The sequence below is a fragment of the Vidua macroura genome, chromosome 1 (genome assembly GCF_024509145.1).
Source record: "Vidua macroura isolate BioBank_ID:100142 chromosome 1, ASM2450914v1, whole genome shotgun sequence".
Classification (NCBI taxonomy): domain Eukaryota; kingdom Metazoa; phylum Chordata; class Aves; order Passeriformes; family Viduidae; genus Vidua; species Vidua macroura.
In genome coordinates, this window is record NC_071571.1 from 32,038,340 (window position 1) to 32,060,131 (window position 21,792).

The 21,792-nt window shown below is 40.9% G+C and overlaps 1 protein-coding gene and 1 long non-coding RNA gene across 2 annotated transcripts; one reads left to right on the plus strand and one right to left on the minus strand.

Annotated features, from left to right (window-relative positions):
- The first annotated feature begins 1,889 nt into the window (after positions 1 to 1,889).
- On the plus strand, positions 1,890 to 19,633 carry GPNMB (glycoprotein nmb). Its single transcript, XM_053992088.1, has 11 exons — positions 1,890 to 2,036; positions 6,943 to 7,092; positions 7,793 to 7,936; positions 9,237 to 9,416; positions 10,484 to 10,642; positions 11,104 to 11,412; positions 12,607 to 12,729; positions 13,420 to 13,522; positions 14,422 to 14,627; positions 16,129 to 16,216; positions 16,959 to 19,633. The coding sequence occupies exons 1-11, from the start codon at positions 1,967 to 1,969 to the stop codon at positions 17,110 to 17,112; spliced, it is 1,686 nt and encodes a 561-aa protein (XP_053848063.1). The 5' UTR covers positions 1,890 to 1,966; the 3' UTR covers positions 17,113 to 19,633.
- LOC128815391 (uncharacterized) lies at positions 14,600 to 21,779 on the minus strand. Its single transcript, XR_008439630.1, has 3 exons — positions 21,527 to 21,779; positions 19,746 to 19,833; positions 14,600 to 14,688 (listed from the first exon to the last, which is right to left on the minus strand). It is a non-coding gene; the product is annotated as an uncharacterized LOC128815391 (long non-coding RNA).
- Positions 21,780 to 21,792: the final 13 nt, after the last annotated feature.

A 21,792-nucleotide genomic window follows, 5' to 3' on the forward strand; every position in this document is an offset into this window, starting at 1 on the left:
TACCAGCTGGTTCTTATTCAGACTGTCACTCAAAATTTATGTAACAATTTCATGTATCAAATAACATGGCAAAAAACTCCATCGTAACCAACTTTATTGTTTTTAGGCTGATAAATTTTTGGTTTTAATTAACAGGCATTTGTTGTCAGCAGTTTTCCTCTGGAGGTTCTCAAAACCCTCTTGGGAGTGAGCATTCAAACTTCCTTTCTCCCCAGCAGACTTTGGATCAGGCTCCCAGTGCTGAACCACAGTGTTTGAAGGCCACTTTTCACTTCTAGGATCAACAACCTGGAAACAAAGGAGTGCAATTAAAGTTAATGTCCCACATGGTTTAAAAAATAATTGTGAATGCCTTCGAAACCTGACATTTCAACTGGGAATGTAGCTGATTGAAAAACAACAAAAAAAAGCAACAATCACATGAGGACACTGCAGTCATATGATTTTTTTTTTGCACAGTCAGTCACAGCTTTGACTTCGATTTATGCTCCCCCTTGTTTCTGTAGATAATGAGGGCTTAGTTTAAACAAGCCTGTTCCCCTAAGGCTATTGCTGTCACCCTGCTCCTTGGCTCGCAGTAGGAGGGAGGGTAGGCTCCAGCCAGGAGGATGCTGAACTATGGATTCTAAATATGCAAGATCCACAGGACTGGAGATCAGAGCCTGCACTACTGAGAGAAATGCTGGCTAGGGTGCTCTCAGTAGTGGTAATAACTTACACAATTAATAGAAAACACCAGAAAAATATAAGAAATTAAAAAAAAAAAAAAAAAAGTAGTCAGAGTTCTAAAATCCCTTTCCATTGGGCAGTGCCTTCATTCTGTTCATTCTGTTGACAGTGCCTTGGAGTGATGGACTTCCACCTGCCCAAAATAAAAATGGTTTACTGTTACCCAGCTCACTGGTTTCTGGCTAGCCGGTGTCACTTATGAGTGCTGTTCTTTGGGATCACTGAAATTACTACTCAATTCTCTCCTGAGGACTGTACTTGGCTTTATGCCTTGACATCTTATCAAAGCTTGTTCTTCACTGCAAACAACAGCAAGAAACTTCACAAGGCTGCCAGGGCTTCAGTGAAAATCAGCTGCTGCACTGCCTGTAGAAGAACACCTGGGCTGGGCAAGCCCATTGAACCTGAATTTGAACCACTAGGTGCAGTGTTTGCCAATATACACTGCTCCTCTTGAGCCACTGGTTATACCTCATCATTAGGCTGGGCAGCAAAGTGTATTTTTTGTTTATTGCTACAATCCATGGAGTTTATGCAATCAATTGTCTGTGTGTGGGTCACGGCAACTTGGGAGCTAGATATTGAGTGGCCATCCTCACACAGGGGCTGTGATGGCACCTCTAGCCATGGTTACATTGGATAGGCATGTACCCACTAAATGTTTAAATAATATTTTCCTCAACAATCAACTCTGATCAGGAGCCAAGTCAAGAGATGTGCTGGAACTGGCCACTTTCCATTTAGTTTAGAGTTGTTGCCCAGCATATGGGACGAGCCACGTGGTTAAGTAGCCATGGGTTCATCAAATGCAGTGAGCTGTTGCAGTAACACTTGCAAATCAGGCTGGGGCAAGAGTTAATTTGGATTTCTGGAAATAAGTATTCCTAATTTAAAAACAAATTAAGTACAAAAATTGATCACAGTGCAAAACTAGTATAAAAATGCCTGTGAGGTGAATGGTGTGGCTCCGAACAGGTCTCGCAGTAATCCCAGGGAACGCTGAAAGCAAAGGGAGTGAGTCATAAGCACATGAGCTGAAAGAAGCTGAAGACAAAATCATGCATCTCTGCTTAATTCCATCACATGATGAGTCCCGGGGCCCTTCATTTAATCGGAGAGCAGAGCGGCAGAGAAACTTCACTCTCACCTTGCCGAGGGGAGCAGAGGAGTTGCCGTGCGCAGGCCCCGGCCACGCCACTCCCGGCAGGTGCTGCCCCGGCCCGGGCTCTCCGGAACCATGAGCGCTGCTCGCCGCCACCTCGCACTGCTGCTCCTGGCCCAAGCACTGCTGTGCGCTGCCGCCACACGTGAGTGCCTCCCAAGCCCCGCATCCCTGCCTCCTGCCTCGCTGTGTTCCGTGTGCCAAGCCAGCGCAGGAAGAGCGGCTGCTCCCAGCGCCCGTGGTGGTTGCTGGAGCCCTGCCTGCCACCCAGTAGGCGACAGCCGGTTCCACCCTGGGGTTGCCTGGCTCGGGGTAGAAAAGCTGCCTGAGTTGGAGAAGTGTGCTAAGAACTGCTCAGTAATCTGTTCCCTGTGCTCCACACGTACATGGAGCTGACTGGAGCTAAACCTTGGCTCTTGGCAGCAAATTCTTAGCAGTACTTCCCCAGTTCAAGCATGGCTAAAACAACAGATGCAGAAGGGACTTGGCACAGTTGGCTTGGCTCAGCTGTGGCTGGGAGAGGCCAGGTCAGAAACAGTGCTCCCCACTGGGACACTTGGACCTGTGGATCCCTAACTTCAAGGAGCCCAGCCAAGAAATTAGATCTGCAAGCCACAGTGGGCAAGGAGTGGGTTGATATGCTTCTTTCCGGGCTCCCAATTTGACTCGAGTCTTATGATGACTCCCTGATTCCCAGGGCTGGGAATGTAGAAATGGGGTTTTAAGCTCAAATTCCAGAATGTACAGTATGGAAATTGAAAACCTTAACAGCTGAAGTCCATCTGAGCATTCATCTAGCCTTGTACCTGGCTCCAGTGGAGAACAGTACTGGATGTATAACTGCGCAGGTCAGGACACTTTCCCAGCTTTTGATGATTTATAGCATTTATAGAATTGCCTCTGTCAGGTGCAGCATCATTGTATTTAACAGGTTTTACTAGACTTTTTCCATCTGTTCATGCATTTTGGGTTTTCACTGCAACAGGTGTAAATTTTTGGGACACACTGCATCCTGCCAGCAAAAAAATTCACACCTTAATTGTACCTTATGTGAAGAAGTACCTTTAATGTGCTTAGAACCTGTAACCTGCTGGTTTCATTTGATTCCCCTTAACTTTTGTACCTTCAGCTTCTTCCTCCATGCTGTTCATGGTTCTGTTTTTATATTCTCCCCTGTCACCTCTTCTCCAGGCTTCAAGACACAGTCTATTTAGCTGTTCCTCATATGGAAACAATTCTATCCCTTTGTAGCGTCCTTGCCACCTCTCTCTGTATTTTTTCAGTTCTTTTATAGTGATTGAGACGCAGAGAACAGAGCATACAGTACTCAAGACATGGCATTATAAAATGCTGTAATGATGTTCTCATCTTTGTTCTCTATCTAGCCTTTTTCTAGGTTTTCAACTACCAATGAGTACTGCATTCAAAACTGTAAAGCTGCAAGATCCCATTTCCGAGTTTAGAGCTAGTTTAGAGCCCCTCATTCTCAATGTAAGGTTACATTTAATTCTGTTGAATTTCATACCATTTTATTCTTGAGTAATCTAGTTTCATACAGTCCTCCCCTCTATTACTTTAATGCACAATCCTCAGCAGATTAAAGAACTTTGCTGTTTATCTGTTTTCCAGATTATGAACATTTAAAATTATTTTAACAATGGAGAAAACTGGGCACTTATTCATAACTTTTTGTTTTTAATATCCTAACCAATCATTTACTCATGTGAAATCAATCCTTCATTCTTATCCCACGGTAACTTAATTGCTTTATGTTCCTTTAGCAAGGGACCTCATCAAGTGCTGTCTGGAACTCAAGCAGACTGCAACAAGCAGGTCAGCCCTGTTCCCATGCTCTCTGTCTCCCTCGCAAAACTCAGAATATGTTTGTGAGCAATGCACTCCTTTTATGGCAAATCGTATTAATGCGCTGTACCTACTTGCTCTGTTCTTCACTGCTGTTCCTACCAGCTTCTCCAACTTGAGCCCTAAAGGGTTTTTTTAATCCTCTAAATCTTCCCTGGAAGTGTTTTTAAAAACTGTCATCACATTTGCCAATTTTTGTTTCTCAGTCACTGAAGCAGTGTTAAGCAAGATGTTACATGCTATGGTTAATAGCTCATTTATTTCACTCTTGAATAACTTCCATACTTGGGCCATGCTATCTAGACAACTTTGTCATTTTGTTGATTTGTTCTATAATTGGGTTTTTTGTGCCAACATTTCATTTTGAGATATATTCTCTGTCATTGTAAAAAAAAAAAAAATCTATCATAGAAACTTCTTATGTTCTTCCTTTGTGAATGAAAATATAAACCAATTGACCTATTTGACTTTTGTGCTACCCCTTTACCTTCCCTGCATGCTTCTTTTGCGTCTACATCATCTTTTGGCCCTATACATCCTGGCAAGCTTTCCAACTCAGTTTATATTTGGTGAAAAAAAACCCATTAATTTGTAGTTTTTATGTTTTTTCAAGTTATTCCTCAAATACTTTTTTGTCCTGCTATATTATGTTTCTATACATAACTTTAGAAAGTTTATGTTACAGTCTGGTGCCATTCCATCAGCCTTTTTACTTCTACTATACTTTCATCCTCTTTAGCTGGGTCATCTTTCTATTTCTGCTGTCCTAACACTGGCGCTCATTCTCTCTTTCATGGCTGATACACTTTCACAGGAAATACTGAACTTGTCTCTGCTACGTTTTTCACCAAAATGAGAGCCAGAATGAGAAAGAAGAAAGTCAATCAAAGATCTCTTCCCCTGTGATCACCTCACCAAAACTATTACAGGAATCTGTTCCTTGGAGCATAACATTACTCTGTCTATTTTGAACTGAATTGCTCTAATTTTGGCTATGACCAACATCTGTTCTTGAGTGGTTTTCATTGTTAAAAAATAAATACATTAAAGCTTTTTGTTCCTTTAAATTCACCAACAGAAAATCTTCAGTTCCATGTGTTAGAGAAACCAGTGCAGAAGTCTTTCCTTGTCTGAAAAACCATCTTTGTCTTGTCCTGAAGCTTGTGAAATGTTTTATATTTGACTGAAAGCACATCAGAGAGGCAAAGAAATACCTAAGCAGCTTGTGATTTAGAAGCAGTAACAACAGCTATTACTGAACTAGAAAATTAATTCTGAATTCAAGGATTGTTAATGAAAACACAAAATTAAAAGCATTTATAAAATTAAAAGTGCCCCAGCTGTTTTTGATAAATTGCACATTTGGGAAAAAACAATGATTGAAAAGTTTTGATCTGACAAAATCAAAACATTTTTATTCATTAAATAATTTTTAGGTAAAATCAAGGAGAATGGGAAAAACAAATTACAAAAACTATGTAGCCATTTACTTTTGAATGAGACATTAATTTAATGATACCTAAAGTGTAATTGAACTTGCTAAGCCTTTGTGAAGTACTTTTATGGTTGCTAATTTGTTTTTTTCCTGAGCAAAGTTTCTGAACAACAACATTAGCAAATTCTTCTTCTGACCAAGACTCAAAACAATACAGCATGTGAACCAGGTCATTAAGTAAACACCAGTCATAATGTTATGCTTGCTCACATCAAAAAATATTAAATCTGCAGGAAAGACTTGATTCAAGTGATTTAAGTGAGACTGCAGGGAGTTCCTGGAGGGCAAAAGACTGTGGGAGATTGTGTCTCTGAGTGCAAAGTCTGTTCTTTTCCTCAAACTGTTCAGTCTTCAAGAGTGTGGCGAGAGCTACCATGATCATCTCAGAGTGGGGATGGGACTGGCCAAGCGATGTTCTTCCTGCCCAGCAGAAATCTCACTGGGCAATAAAACACCAAGAGACAGCAGCCTCTTCTTCTGAGCTGTTTCTCTGAGTCTCTCTTGCAGTAAAATTAGGAGACAACCACCTCTAAAGACCGTGCTTAAACTGGCTACACCTGCTCTGTGTCTTTCCCAAAGCTTGGAGAAATTCCAACACTACCGGTTAGGTTACAGCATACAGGGCAATTCTTGCTCTTCTTTCAGGCTCTGCATTTTCCCTGAAGTCATCCAGAACTTTGTTGCACTTGGGTATAAATCTAAGTAGCATTCTGCATCAGCTGTACCTTTACAATAAAGCCATGGAAAGCAGAAATTCTAACTCCCTTAATGTTGTGACAGAATGGCACACCCAGCAGTTAGCTTACCTGATTAACATGGCAGAGCTCTTCAAAGCCTCCAGGCTTTCATGGAATTATGCTCATGAGCCCTCTTATTAATGTATTTTTATGACATCCTACAGTGGCCAACATGTTGCTACAGGTTACTTAGATATTTACATTGCTTTCCACTATGTGTGCTTTGTGACAGAAAGAGGGATCCTAGAAGCCTGGGAAAAGTTTGTGCCCATCATTTGTAGTAATATGAGAAGAAAGAGGTTATTGAAGTTATTTAATATCGGAGCCATTTCTAAATAAAAGGCATGAAGCTAATATGTTATTGTTGTTATATTATAAACACATTGAATTTACTATTCAACTCTAAATTTCCTTTTCTGGAAATACCAGCTTCTGTTATAATTGGTTCCACCCCTCCCACCCAAACCACCAGCCAACTCACCAAAGGAGCTGCACTGGGTCAAAATTAATTCCTGGCAAAACTTCCACTAGAGCACAACTCAGACACAGAATGAATTTATCCCATTAGCCTTTTACTTGCAGATTTATTACCAGGCAAAGCATTCAGGAATCAAGCAACCTCTGTGCAGAGAGCCTGACTGTTGCAGGGTTATGTAAACTCTTGCAAACCATTGCTCTGATACGGTCAAAACATTGTAAACATTTTTATTCTTTGTCTGGGAAGTTTGCAGTACTACAAGTAGCAAAATATGTCAGTCTGACAGTGGAGGAATTCTCTTTATGTTGATTATAGCTGATGTAAGTGTTTATAGCTGCAATGATAAAATTCCATAATTTTCTACTGGTGGAAAGTTTTCTACCAGTACATGACTAAAGTTCAGCACAAGAGTAATGTTTTTATAAAGTAGTAGGGTAAATTGCATTACATTAATACTGATGTTTGATTTTCTCTCTAGGGTTTCAAGATGTGTTGAACCATGGAAGCACTTCTCCTGTCACATCCTACAAGAAGCTACAAGGCTGGTCTAGTGATCAAAATAAATGGAATGAAAAACTTTATCCTTTCTGGGAAGAAGGAGATCCCAGATGGAAGGACTGCTGGAAAGGTGATAGCACACTTGAAAAACTGTAGTGGCCACAAAATCCACCACAGTGCAGAGTGCAGGTGCTATAGAGCATTTTCATAGGGGCAATATCCACTGCTGCACAGAATGGCAAGTTAGAGATGATTGGGTTTGATACCATTCCCAGTGGGTTGTCTGAGGAAGCAGAACAGTGAGTTATTTCATAAAATGCTTTCCCATTATGACTAATCTCAGACATTAACACTTACCAAGAAGTACTGATGGTCAGGGCTCCAGCACAATCGATTACATGAAACATGCCCTGGAGGACAGGCAGCTTCAATTGCTACCTCAGTAGGGCACGTGGGCTTCACACTGACAGCTTCAGCAAAGACCATGTTTATTGTCATCTGGTCTGAATTAAAGGCAAATTACTATCCCTGGGGAGAAACAAAAATTTTCTCCTTTGAAATGTATTGACCCCCACAGGTAGAAAACTATATTCTTAGCTCTAGGAAGAAAATTAATGGCAGACCAGTAAGTGATCTAGGGGGAATACACTGAGTCCCTCTGATCGTTTGAAGCTGGGATTTTGGTAAGATCTCAAGTCACTTAGGAGCACAAAAGCCCTTAGAAACAGAGTAACCAAGAAAGCATTTCTACTGTAAAGGGTGCATAGTTGATGGCAGGTTCTGCTCTGATGCACCCCTTACTGCAGCAAAGACCATTTTCTTTTCTACAGGTGGAAGGGTGACAGCCAAACTGGACAGTGACAGCCCAGCACTGGTAGGATCCAATGTGAGCTTTGTTGTGACTCTCCAGTTTCCCAAGTGCCAGACAGAAGATAATGATGGCAACATAGTATACAGGAGAAACTGTACCCAGGGTAGGTAATGGCAATTTCCCTGCACCATGCTCATATCTGCCTGGTTGCTGCTGTGAGTGTGTCACTGAGCTCTGAAAGCATCACAGGTACACCAAATGAACAGGAGCCATGCTGGATTTAACTGATAACACTTACCTGTGCATACCCAGCCTGTGCCACACCAGTTTTTTCTTAAGATAACTGTGGTATTTTTAGTGCTCTGACCCATTGTATATACACTGACCAGGTAATTTGAGACTGACCATTGTTATAAACTTGCCTTCCCAAAACAGTCACATAATCTGACTTCCCAACAGGACTGTTACTGCTTTTCAGCTCAGGCACAATGTTGCACAATTACACTGTTTTATTTCAAACTTATAAAGCTGTCAATTTATAAAATGGAGGGTTTTTTTCAATTATGAATTGTAGAATTCAGTTACCATATCTGCACAAAAGAGTAAATCTCACACTTCCACATTTTAGGAATTTAAAAATTAACAAATAAATATCTAAAAATCAAACAATATGTTCCTCAGAAAATCACCCTTTTTCATCTTATTTACTGCTACATGGAGAAAAAAGCCTATCATAATTCCAGTGTTTTAAGCTGCTGGATCTAGAACAACACATGTTGTTGTACCTTTCATCCTCTGAATGCATAAATGTTCAACAAATTTTTTTACTGATCAAAGTAATTTTCATTTCAAGGCATATCAGCAAGTTTTTTTTGTCAGCCTAAATTGCACTTAACTATCTAATATTTTGTTAACAGCTTATATCCATACTCTACTTAATATCTGCTGTGCTGTTTGGGGGAGGAAACTTCCTATTTACATTCAGAAAATGACAGAAATTCATATCTAAGTTATTTAAAGGTGCCATAGAAAACTTTTCTGACAAAACAAAGTCACTTCCTTACAGTGCTTTCACAGCCACTCTTTGTACTTAAAATTTTAGATTCTGCCTGCCAAATATTTAGGTAGCTCCGTTATCCTCGGTGAAACAGTAGCATCCTGTGTAGTCAACAGCAAGTTTTTGGGCAAGCACTTCTAAATTGTGTCTGGCCCATGAGACAGTAAAGTTGTTTTTTTTAAAACCTTTTAGTAAAATAGCACCAAGACAGAACAATTTTGTATTTACATTAAAAACCAAACAAAGCACAACTTTAGGAAAAAACAATTAACGTCAGTCTAAAAATACCCCACTTCACCTGTTGTTTAAATGCAGCAACTGCTATAACCTGTGGTGCTTGCCTCCTGTTTTCTGACCCTCTGCACATTTCTCAGTTGACCAGAACATATCCTACTTCTGTCCTTAGATCCTCCTGCTTCCATGGATCAGCAAGTCTATGTCTACAATTGGACTGAATGGACTGACAACTGTGGCTGGGAAAACTGCACAAGCAACCACAGCCATAATGTATTCCCAGATGGGCGTTCTTTCCCTCGTAACCCTGGCTGGAGGAGAAGGAACTTTGTCTATGTGTTTCACACTTTTGGTTAGTACTGCAACACATGCCTTGGTTGGGGTGATGCTGCTAACCTTATATTCCCTTTGTACACAACTCACTTGTCAAGTATGTTTTACTAAAAGCGATTTAAAAATTATTCCACACTCTTGAGTGGAAATAATTAATTCCCCACTTTTCCAGAGGGGCCATCAGTTGTTTGGCCTAGAAATCATAGATTACCAGAAGATTCTCTTTAAACCTGCATTCACAATACTACCACTGAAGAAAATTAATTTCCTTTCAGTACTAGTCAAGATATTTTTCTAGAAAAACAGAGAGTCTGAGCAGGTCAGTCAGACGATTTATTGACAGCTCACTGCCATTTAAGACTTCTAGATTTAAGAGAGAACACAGTGCTGTGTATCACCAGTTTAACAGTGCAGCACTTCTTGTCTCTAGGGAGGTGAGAGCTGCCACTGGCTGTGCTGCTGCTCTGGTCACAGATGTTGATTTTCAATGTTTCCTGCTCCTGAGTTGGGCTATTCCTGCCATTGGTTATGTACTAAATCCTAGTGTTCAGTTTGCCTGGCGAAATCAGTATTGTTGTCAGTATCACTATGAGTAATAATAATAATATTATTCCAAATTTTATGCAGAGGTGATACTATTTACCTACCTCAGTCAGCTGTTAAAAAGGACAAATAATCGAATATATTAAAATGGTTCTAGAGTATGAAGTAAGAGGTATTGTATTGTCTGGCTATGCTGAAAGCAAGCACAAGATCACTTAAAATGCCTCACACCATCCACTACATAATCCTAATGACTTAATGTAATGTATCTGCTTTGGAAAGTTGTAGATGTCTTGGCAATTCTTTCTTGGATTAGTGAAACTGGGGATATCTTTTTGACAACTTTGAAAAACCGGAATTTATGTGAGTAAACGCACTGTGAAAGTATCGAGTCCTTCAAAATCACCTGTCAGATTATTGGAAGACATTTCTAAACTATTAATTTTGATTTTGACAATCTAAGATTCTCAGAGACTTTGCCTCTCATTAACCAACTTGTGGCGAGGCTGAGGGGGAAAATGTTAAGTTCATGTTCTGTTTCAGGTCAGTATTACCAAACAATGGGACGATCTTCAGAAAAGTTTTCAGTCAACACAGCAAATATCACTCTTGGCGAACACGGGATGGCAGTGTCCATTTACAGGAGAGGGCACTCAGGATTTGTTCCAGTTGCAAGAGCAAAAACAGTCTACACTGTAACAGGTGAGCGTGCTGGAATCAGCTGTAGTGACATGCTGGGGGTATTTGTTGCTTAGCTGTTAAAAATTCAGCACAAGCATTGTCTGGCATGAAGAGAAGACACTGGCCTGAGAAAGGTTTTTAGCATGAAAGTGGAATCCTCTGGTAAATTGCCTTGAGTATCTAAAGTAACCTTTTTGTCTAGCTCAGTAATGACCCCTCCACTTTGTAATGGAAAACTACTTACGAGAGATAATGCAATCTTCCACAGATGTCTGTGATTCCTCATTTGTTCCCATATTTTTTCTGGCTGTTTCCTACTGACATTCACTCCTCAGATCATAAATCAAAGTAGACACCTGTGTTAAAGATACTATGTTTGCATCTCTCATTCTGGCTGTTGCTGTTCAGGGGCTTTGGAATTGTTTATTGTTTGCAGCCAGGTATCTCTGCTTTATTTATTTACCTCTTTTTCCTCCCTCCAGACAAAATTCCAGTAATTGTGAGTATGTTCCAAAAACATGACCGCAACATCTCAGACTCCATTTTCATCAAAGACTCACCAATTACATTTGATGTGAAGATCCACGATCCCAGCTACTATCTGAATAATTCTGCCATCTCCTACAAGTGGAATTTCGGAGATGGAAGTGGCTTATTTGTAGCCAGTGGTTCTAGTACATCTCACACCTACACTCTGCAAGGAAACTTCACTCTGAATTTAACTGTCCAAGCCATTATACCTGTACCTTGCAGGCCAGTAACACCCACTGCACCACCGCCCACCTCAGCAGGTAAGCATTTATCAAATAGCACTGGCATTAGGAGCTATGCTAAAACTCTATATTCTGATGTTTTAAGTTAATATCTTTAGTAGTTTTACTGTCATCATGAAAGAGCTGCAAGCCTCTGGAAACCCTCTATAAAATTGGCTAAGAGACAGAATCAATAAGCATTAACTCTTCTAGGATTCTGTGGTAGGGATCACTTACACATTTAACTCCTTATGCATCCAGTTCTACCACCACACTTACAAAGGTCTTCAGGTGAACATAAATGTAAGTTTGTATTCTCTCTGCCACACCTGGTCTGGAGATTCTAGCCTTGTCTACTCAGGCTCATTTTCTGAGGTAAAATGTAAATTTCAAGTGAGAAAAAGGAATTTCAGAACACTCTTATAGCAAGTTCCTTTCTGGATTGCATTACTCCCATCCAAAATTAAATGAGATTAGATTGAACTAGAAAAACCTAGTCATATTCAAAAATATGAGATTTCCACATGGCATTAACCCAGAACAGCTTTTCCACTTTAAATTTATTGACTAACATATTTTAAATTTATTGACTAAACATATTTCAGAATAACTTTTATTATGTTCAGCATTGGTTTATCATCTCAGAGGGTTTTAAGAAGGCCTGCAGTTTCAGCCATAATAATACTACTGTGAAACTGTAAATGTGGCTATATTTTTCAAATTTCATATTTTAATATGTGCTTTTACCAAAATATGGAGTGAGAATGAAACATGAAAGAGAAGATATAATTTTCACCACTTCCCCTCTTCATTTTTCCACTAGCTGTAATGTAGAGCAGTGGGGAAATACCAGCTTTTAAAAAAGCATTTTAAATATTTTATTAGCCTTTGGATTTCTTATATAATTGATTTGGGGATTTTAAAGAAGTACTTAATTATAGTACAACTTGTAGTCTCCCTTTCATTTCACAGAGATGGGTGACTAGCCAGGTGGTTTTTGGAGTGAGGCTCCCCAGGCCACTCTAGGGTTCTAAAGCTGGGCACATGTGTTTTCTTTAGGGATTACTGCCATGAGCTCATAACAGAGATACACACACGACTGCACAGCTGCAAACCAAAGCCACTGACAACCTATGGAATGAAGGCAGTTGGAACATGTGGCTTTGTTCAGAATATCCCTAAGCAGAGCTTATTCTAAAGTTGTTGCACCTCTATTTCTTCTGCCTCGAACAGTTACAACCAGGCCATCTTCTGATTCTGACTCTTCTCCCACTGTCGAGTCGGTGGAGGATAATCCTGACGGAGGCTGCCATATTTACAGAAATGGATACTATGGAAGTAGTATTGCTGTTGTAGGTAAGGATGTGGGTCAACACCTGAACAGAGGAATGGTGCTAACAATGAACAACAATGCATGGTAGAAATAATGTTTATTTAGATACATTTTTATCAATTACATGAGATGCACAAAAATATCCTTCTCATAGACATAGCTGAGAGTTTTAAGGATTAATGTACAGACATCTAACTGGCTGACTTTGGTTTCTGCCTGCACTCTGCCAGGGGTTATTTGCAGAGGTTATGACCCCTTGCTTTCAGACACGTGGGGCTGGACCTTGGGCTGGATCCCTGCTGATGGCTGACCCCATGTGCTGGTGGGGATGTGCATTGTGTCACTCCTTTCTCTGTCACCAGCTTCTGAACATGCCACAGCAGGAGCACATGGGCTGGGGAGGAGGTTTACATAAGGTTGAACTGACCTTTGAATGCAGAGAAATCTCATGTAGTGGGAAGTGATTTAGCAAAACAAGGAAGTAAATAACAATAATGAGGAAAAAAAAAGGCAGACCAGAAAGGAGCAGCCTCACAAGGAAAGCACTGGAAAATTTCTCAGCTTTCAAAGCCTTCAAGAGGAGTGCTAAGGGAGGGAGGAGGTTATGAAAAACAAGACCTGAACTGAGCGTCAGCCAAACACTTGAGGTTCAGTACACATATACTTCAAAGCTTGTCATGTGTCCTACAGTTGATATGTGTTTCCTCTCCCAGAGGGAATCCTCGAGGTAAATATTATTCAGATGACAAGCATCCAGATGACAGAAAGTCAAGCTGAAAACTCACTGGTTGACTTTGTTGTTACCTGCCAAGGGAGGTAAGTCTGTGAATGAAGCTGTCAATCTTCCCTGTTTAAAACTAATTAGGTGCTGGAATGCTGTATGCACTTAGATGCAGATGTACAAACAAAATTTGGGAACTGCAGTGTTTCTATTTCTTGATGGGAACTAAAGATAATGCAAGTCTCATTTTTAAACTGTGCCAACAGAGCCTACTGCCAGGGACTTAGGATTCAGAGCAAACATCCAGTCAGTGAAAATAAGGAACTGATTGAGGGGAAAAAACAATTTACAATCTCTTGGCCAAGACAAGATTTCAGCACTTAGAGTAAAGTGGGAAGCAGTTTACTGAATTTGTAAGGAAATCCTTTCTTTTTGGCCATGAGTTTTTGACACTTGGAGTACATGGGTGAGTCCAAGCAATTTCTTGGATGCAAAAACATTGGACTAGTATTCGTAGGTCTTAGAAGGTTAGAGTTGAGAGGACTAAGAAGTACAAAAAAACACTGTGGTAATGCAACTGGAATACAATTAGCCTCTCTTAAGGGAGTATTTTCTTTTCCAGCACATGATACTAGTTAAAAGAATCTGCATTCCTTTCTTAAAGATGTGTATTAAAGGTAATGGACTTTATAAGTTGATTTGATGCAGGTAATCCTGTGATCACCATAAAATGTTAAATGATAAGCAAAATAAGCAGATAATTATACAGATTGTATACATGCATTCTATATAAAATCCTCATGTACATATATAAATGTACAGGTATGCAAAAAACCCATACAGCATTAGTAAAATACGCTTAAATCACTATAGTGCCACTGATTTCAACAGGTACCAGCATAAAACTGATGCACCAGTGCACTTTGTCTATGAACTGGGCTAACTGGGCTGGCAGGACTCCACAGATGCAATGTGCTCTCTCTTCCCATGCCAGTCTCCCCACAGATGTCTGCACAGTAGTTTCTGACCCCTCGTGCCAGGTGTCCAAGAGCGTGGTATGTGACCCCGTCGTCGTCACGGATGAATGTTTACTCACCATCAGGAGAGCTTTTGAGGAACCTGGGACGTACTGTATCAACATCACCCTGGGTGATGACACAAGTCAAGCCCTTGCCAGTGCCCTGATTTCTGTAAACGGAGGTGAGTCCACAAAGAGCAGACGTGGGTTGTTGGTGAAAAGCTTCTCCCTGTGGTCATTTCCCTGCAGGGGGAAAGAGCACAGGAATACATAGCGGGGTTCTTATTGTGCCTGGAAGCCTCAGCTGAGACTGCAGCAGCTTGTCTAAGAGTCCATGCAAAGATAAAATGATGATTATTTCCCTGGGGGAATTTTAGCTGTTAGACCTTGGTTTGACTTCTGTTTACAATCCAGTGAGTACAGTAATTACACAAACTATTCAGTATCACAGAATATGAACAGTTCTTAAGCCATAATGTAATTTTCCACAGAAAAATGTTGGGCAGAAAAGCAGGTGGGGAACATGCCAGCCAGCCCACTCCACACATGGAGAGATAGCAGAAACAGAAGGGAATTCAGCTCAATTGAGACAGAATCAAAGCCTGCAGCACAGCTGGCTGCCCTGGGCCCTTCTTTACTGCCCATGGGCCTTGACATGGTTTCTATTTCTATATGAGGATAAGATGAATCATGTTCTGGAATGATCTGTGTAACATCCAGTGACTACAGAGTCTGCCCAGGGTAATTGTTTCTGAAGAGGAGCTTTACCTTTGGTTGGATAAGTATCACTGTGTCTATCTCATAGCTATCAAAGCAGACTTTGACAGAACCAGCTATTAAACTCAGCCTCAGTCAGAAGTCTAAAAGATAGTGCTGCCTCTCTGCTCCCACTTCATTGCCCTCCTGACTTCCTATTACAGTGTCCTAGTGACTCTTCTGAGCTCTCTAATTACTATCAGCCAAACAACTGACTCTTTGTGGTCATTTTCCATAGCATTTTTTGATGGTTTTATTGAATCTAGGTGTAAGTTTATCTGTACTGAAATCAGTTCATTATGAATAAGGCACAATGCCTGACCTCTAAGTGCATTCTGGCTCCTAAAGGTGAAACTGCAGAAGGGTTTTCCTCAACTGTATTCACAGAGACTAGCTTTACCCAATAAAGCTAGTCTGTCTAGGTTTCCTCCAGAGGGCAAAGCTGACTTGAACTTTGGGGCTTCTGCTATAATCAAAGCAGAATTAGGATCTAAGAGAGGTTGCTGCTTTAAATCGCCTTCTGGATGAGCCCATCCAATTTTGTCAAAGTTATCCTGTAGTCAGCGTGAACATTTCTCCAGCATAACAAATGGCAGGGATCAAATTAGCTTCACCTTGTGGGGTGCCAACAGGGCTCTTCATTCCTCTCCATGCTGGAAGGGTAGCCATGTGTCTGAGGAGCACAGCTCATACGAGAACTGGCAAAGTACAACTCACACTCTGGTGGAATCAAGAATTACACGGATTAGGATGTGAAAGCACCACCTCCTGCCAGTCACTGACCTCCAATGCTTAGCATATTAAAATTACTTTACTAATTGTGCTTCAATTCATACAGCATTAAGTAAAATTGGCATTTTCTTTGGAAAGCCTATCTCACTGTAAAATAGAGACTAACTTTTAATCAATCTACTTTCTCAATTATAGGAGCATCATCTGGAACAACAGAAGGTGTCTTTATATTCCTTGGCTTGTTGGCAGTATTTGCTACCATTGGGGCATTTGTCCTTTACAAGTAAGTTGCTAGTTTCTGTGATTAAAAACAGTTCAAAGAACTGTCAAAATATTATTTAAATCAACGAACCAAACAATTTAAATTTGCTTTAGCTACATTTTTGTTTCTTTACTATTGCAGCTCACAAATATTCTGGCAAATATTCAAGAAAATGAGATTACTGGTTCAGGCCACAAAACCATTGGAAAACGTGCAGATGTTAAGGACTTTCAGAAAAAAAAAAAGTTACATTCTGTGCCCATAAGCACAAACAGTAATACTAACAGGCCTGGGAACTTCATCTAAGCAGAAAGCAAACTCAAACTGCATGATGTGATTTATATATGCAGTGAAACCAAACAAATTCCTCATTAAATAATTGATTAATAAATTCTTTGGGGAAAAGATGCTGAGCATTCAGCCAGTAATTAACAGAAGCACATGTTGCTGCATTATTAGTTTGAAAGTTTCTGATGAGACTTTGAGACTGCACGAAGACTCCCGAGTCAAGTGTGTGCTCACTCTTCCCAGTGAGTGGTGAGAAACACACACTTCCATGGAGCAGCAGTACTCCAGTACTCCTTCTCACCAACCAGGCCCCTACTGACCTATGGCTGCCAGACATCAGATGTGATTGAACAGGGAAGGAGGAGAGAGAATGCATGATGAGCACATGATTAGTGCTTTTATGTACTGGTCACATGCTAAATGTGCATCCTCCTTTAAAAGTCTTTCAGCAACTAACTGTTCACATTTCTTGCAGGAGATACAAGCAATACAAGCCTATTGAGAGGAGTGCAGAACAAACAGAGAAGCAGGAGGGATTTACTGCTTACTTCAGCACTTTCAAAGCCATTTTCTTCCCTAATAGCACTGAGAGAAATCCTCTGCTGAAGAGTAAACCAGGCATTGTTTAAACTTTTAGTGTAACATTGACTATTAGATTAAGTACAGTATCTGAACTGTACTTCAGTGGGGCTTTCTTGTTGTTATAAAAAAAACCCAGGGAGTAAGGTGAAAGCGCATATAGATGGGATGGTAACTTTTGGGGCTTGGTGCAATTAGCAACATTTAAGTAGTCTTTTATAGAAAAACAAGGAGGTAGTTTTAAGCACTTGCTGTTCTTGCTTGTGATGTAGGATACACTCTTCTGAATTACTAATACCCCCCACCCCTACACCCTTATCTGGCTTTTCTTATTTCTAAGTTAACAACCTGCAAAATTAATCACATCCATAATCGGAAAGTGGGGGGAAAAAAAGGTTAATTTAAAAAAAAAGAAAAGACAAAAACCCCCAACAGCCAACCAACTTGTAAACAGCTTTTATTGCTGCTTACTGCCTTAGCAGGGTTCATGTCTTTGCTATAAAGAGAGACATGGGGGGCAGGCACAGTGTTATGTCTGTGGAATGAAACATGCCATGGCCTATTCCCAGGCATTGGCACTGAACTGCTGCCACTGTCACACTGTTCAGGAGGTCCTCGCACAGACTTGCCCCAGGCGGGCCAGCTCCCCACCAAGCAAGCCCTAGATTCTGGGAACCACCAGAGGCACAGCCCCCCACTGTGAGTTTGGCAGCAGCCACCATGTTTTTCAGGGTTCAATAGCAGGGGTGCAGCTCATTAAATGTCAGTTGGCCTCAGGGCCAGAAAACAGGGCTGGACACACTTAGCTTCCCACTGGACACGGCTACCAGTGCATGAGTCTCACTATAAACTAGACCACAGACACCCAAGCAATGAGATGAGGCCCATTGGCTTGGCTCTCCCTGTTGAAACTTTGAGTCCCATGTAAAATTCTGAGTTGCAACTGCTGATGCTGCCTTCGCCTCCTTTGCTTCCATTGGTCTTGAGACACTGGACTGGCACCACTGCTCCCAAGGGGCAGATATGCTCCATGTCCAATGAAGGGTCAGCAGAAGAAGGGATCTAGCAGGAAGGGGTAGCATTCAACTGCCTTTTCCTCTTCTCGTTTCATTTCTGTCTTTCCTGCTGTAAAGACACATAAATTTCTGCTTGCTCCTCCATCCCTCTGACCACTAAATCAAATAAATGAAAACCCCAAGATAAATAAAACACTCTGCTCCAGATTCTGCTTTTACATGGCACACCTTAGAAAATGTAAGCTTATGCAAAATCAATGTGCCTTCACTTGTTCACTTGAGCTGCAATTCTGTTAAAAGAACTTGTTCTGAGGCCTTCCACAAGTGATCTGGCCTTGTAGCCACACATGTTCATCACTGAGCATCATGGCATTTCACAGTGTGAGACCAGCACAAAGTGCTGAAGGCTGGCTCGCTGGATGATGAGAGAAGCAGGGCATCTTATTTGCTGGATGATGAGAGAAGCAGAAAGGGAAGAGGCTGCTAAAAAGTTTCACAGAGATGTGCAAGCAGACCAAAAATTCTTTATAGCTTATGTTTCAAAAAACTCCTTTGTTGTTAGCAAAGGTTGTAGCCAAAATAGAGGCTGGGAAAATGACCTTACACAATCCATTTCTAAACACTGAATTCTTTGAAGATCTGTATTTCAATGTAATTAGCTTATTTAACATGTCTTGAAACATCTCTGATGCATACTGTTTTCTGTTCCTGTGGGAATACATAATTATAAATACACTTTCCTAGTGTTCTAGCAGATCTTCCAAATGCTTATAATTTGTAATCTGAATCTAGTCTTCACTGCCCCTTCCCAGTGTGCACAGACACCTTTCAATGACTTAAGGATAATTTTAAAAAATGCAGATTCCAACATACCTGTGAGATTAATTCTTTAGCTCTAAAATTCAACAGCCCCTTTTCTTCTTTTGTTTCCAGGTTCTCCATTATTTTAATTCTTTTGTGGCTATTTCAGTTCTATTATTATAGGCAGTGTATTTGCTATTGTTCCGTCTTCCTCATACGTAACATCCTATTGTCTAAGAACTAGCATCTCAAATTATTTTCTGACTTAAACAGGAAACACATTTTCTGCAAAAATTACTGTTTATGTCCTGTGTTATCAGTCAGGCAGAACTGTAATTTGTATTTGTTGCTCTAGCTTGAGGCAGGACAGGGGTTTAGTGGAAAGCCTAAGATGACCTGTAATGAAGCATGAAAACATAAAATCTGTCACAGCTTAGGATCAGTGAAGATGCAGGCTACCACCTGGGCTACATGCAGAAAACATCTTGTTTCTGCAAAATGCTGCATCTTAGATGCTCACAGACATCTTAAGCTTTTGCACAGAAAACAGCTTTCAGGCGTATGTTAAGAACTTTTTTATACTTTAACCTATTAGGAATATCTTGCACTATCCCTTTAAGTGCTATGTCAGAATACTACATTTTTTTATTATGATTTTGCCTTTTCAGCTGTAACTTCTATTTCATACATCTTTACTTTTATACAATGGAATTTAACTGCTGCACTGACAAATAAACCATGTAATGATTTTAAAGAGTTCACTGCTTTGTCTCAGAATGACAAACTGCAACATAAGCAACTTGATGAGATGCCCAATTATTGATCAAAAGAGTGTCTACCTCCATAAAACACAGGATCTGCCTTACCCTCAGTTCACACCTGGCTCTTCCATGGGTTATCAAGCTGATTTTGCAGTCTCCCTTCAAGTGTACTCAGAGCAATGGCATCACAAACCTGAGAAGCAAGGAGACTTTCTTAACACCCAGATGACACAATTTCAGAACAGATCAGGATACAAATGAGCTTCATGTCCTTCAAAGGCAAGAACAGCTGACAAACAACAGATTTGTGAATGTCAGCAAATGTTACAAGACAGGTTTCAGGCATTCCCTTTGGAGAAATAACATCAAGAATGACATCAAAGATAAATGTACATTGTCTTCATAGAAAGAACATCCTTTCAAACATGTCTTCAAGAGAAACAGAAACATCAGTTGGCTAGCAAGTTTGTTATGAATTGCTTTTAAAAACGAGCTGGTATTTCAAACCATTTATTTTGTTCCTTCCCCCTTTTTTTTTCTATAGCCTTTTCTATAGCCTTTTTTTTATAGCACACAATTAAGGCTTATCAGATGTGACATTTTTTTCTTACCAGAAGTATTTTTAAGCTGAAACCAAGGCTAAAAAACACCAGTCTCTGAAGGAATTGTAGAGGAATGAAACAAAACTGCAAGAGTCATCCAGCCACTGTGGCTTATTAGCACAAACAATCACTTCCAGCTTCATGCCGCATAGTCAAATTTTCTTTAATGATAAAGCTTTTATCACTACAGGTCCTTATAATTCACACAGAATTCCATAATCCCAGATTTGTTAGGTTGGATGGGACCTCTGGAGATCATCTAGTCCAGACTCCCACCCAAGGCAGGGTGACCTACAGCAAATGACAGAGGAGTGTGTCCAGGTGGGTTTGGAATGTCTCCAGAGAGGGAGACTCCAGGACCTCCCTGCGCACCCTATTCCAGTGCTCCACCACCCTCAATGTAAAGAAGTTCTTCCTCATGTTTAGGTGAAACTTCTTGGTTTTAGTTTATGGTCACTGCTCTTTGCCCTGTTGCTGGGCACCACCAGAAGGAGCCTGGCACCATCCATGACTATGTCTCTTAACCCTTAATATCATTATTTGACCATCATACTTGGTGAGAGTGGGAAAAACATTCTAAATGGCAATTCTCTTAGTGTCCCTGTAGATCCCAGGATTTCCAGGGGAAGGAGGTGGAGGGATATGTTTTACCCACATTACATACAAATGCTTAAAGTTAATAATTTCTCAACCCTTGACAACTTTCTCCATAGCAAACCAAGCATAACAAGACTATTAACCTGTGCCCATTAACACCCTGCAGGAATTACACAAACAGAAAACATGTTCCACATGAAAATCATGTTCGTTTCAAACAAGGTGCAGTTTTTTAGGCAAAACTGTAGCCTATAAAAGGGGGCAAAAGTCTTGAGCTGGGCTACGTGGTTTAGGTGTATATGCAAGTGCCCATGTACTGTACCTGCCCCTTTCCAGCTGCCCAAAAACCCAGCACAACACAGTGGTGTTTACAGAGCAGGAATGATCTTTCCTCTCAAATCCAGACATGTCAAACCATCTTTAAAACTGATGCTTCTTCAACTGTCCTCTGGCCCACGTTAGCAAGCTATGGTTCCAAAAAGCCTCCTTCAGGGTGTATCCCCAAGTTAACCAGCATCTGTTTTCTGGCTCCAGAATCTATTGGCCAGACGCAGCTGAAAACACAACACATCAGCTGCACCTGGCTGGGCAGACAAGGGAGACCACAAGGTTGAGGAGCAACAGAACAATGGGAAATGGCTTCAAACTGAACGATAGTAGGTTAGCTATTAGGAAAAAATTGTTTACTGCGAGGGTGGCGAGGCACTGAAACAGGTTGCTCAGAGAAGTTGTGGATGCCTCATCCCTGGGAAGTGCTCAAGGCTAGGCTGGATAGAGCTCTCAGTGGAAGGTGTTCTTGCCCACAGCAGGCAGGTCGGAACTGGGTGATCCTTAAGGTCCTTTCCAACCCAAGCCGTTCCACGGTTCTGTGACCCCCGCTCGCTCCTGGACGCCGCGGCCGCTCCGAGCCGCGGAGCCTCAGGCCCGGCGGGGCCGCCCCAGGGGCGCTTCGG

Coding starts and splice junctions, on each gene's coding strand:
- GPNMB (XM_053992088.1), top strand. CDS start 1,967: ATGAGCGCTGCTCGCCGCCACCTCGCACTGCTGCTCCTGGCCCAAGCA. Junction 10,643..11,103: donor AACAGTCTACACTGTAACAG/GTGAGCGTGCTG, acceptor TCCTCCCTCCAG/ACAAAATTCCAGTAATTGTG. Junction 16,217..16,958: donor GGGGCATTTGTCCTTTACAA/GTAAGTTGCTAG, acceptor CATTTCTTGCAG/GAGATACAAGCAATACAAGC.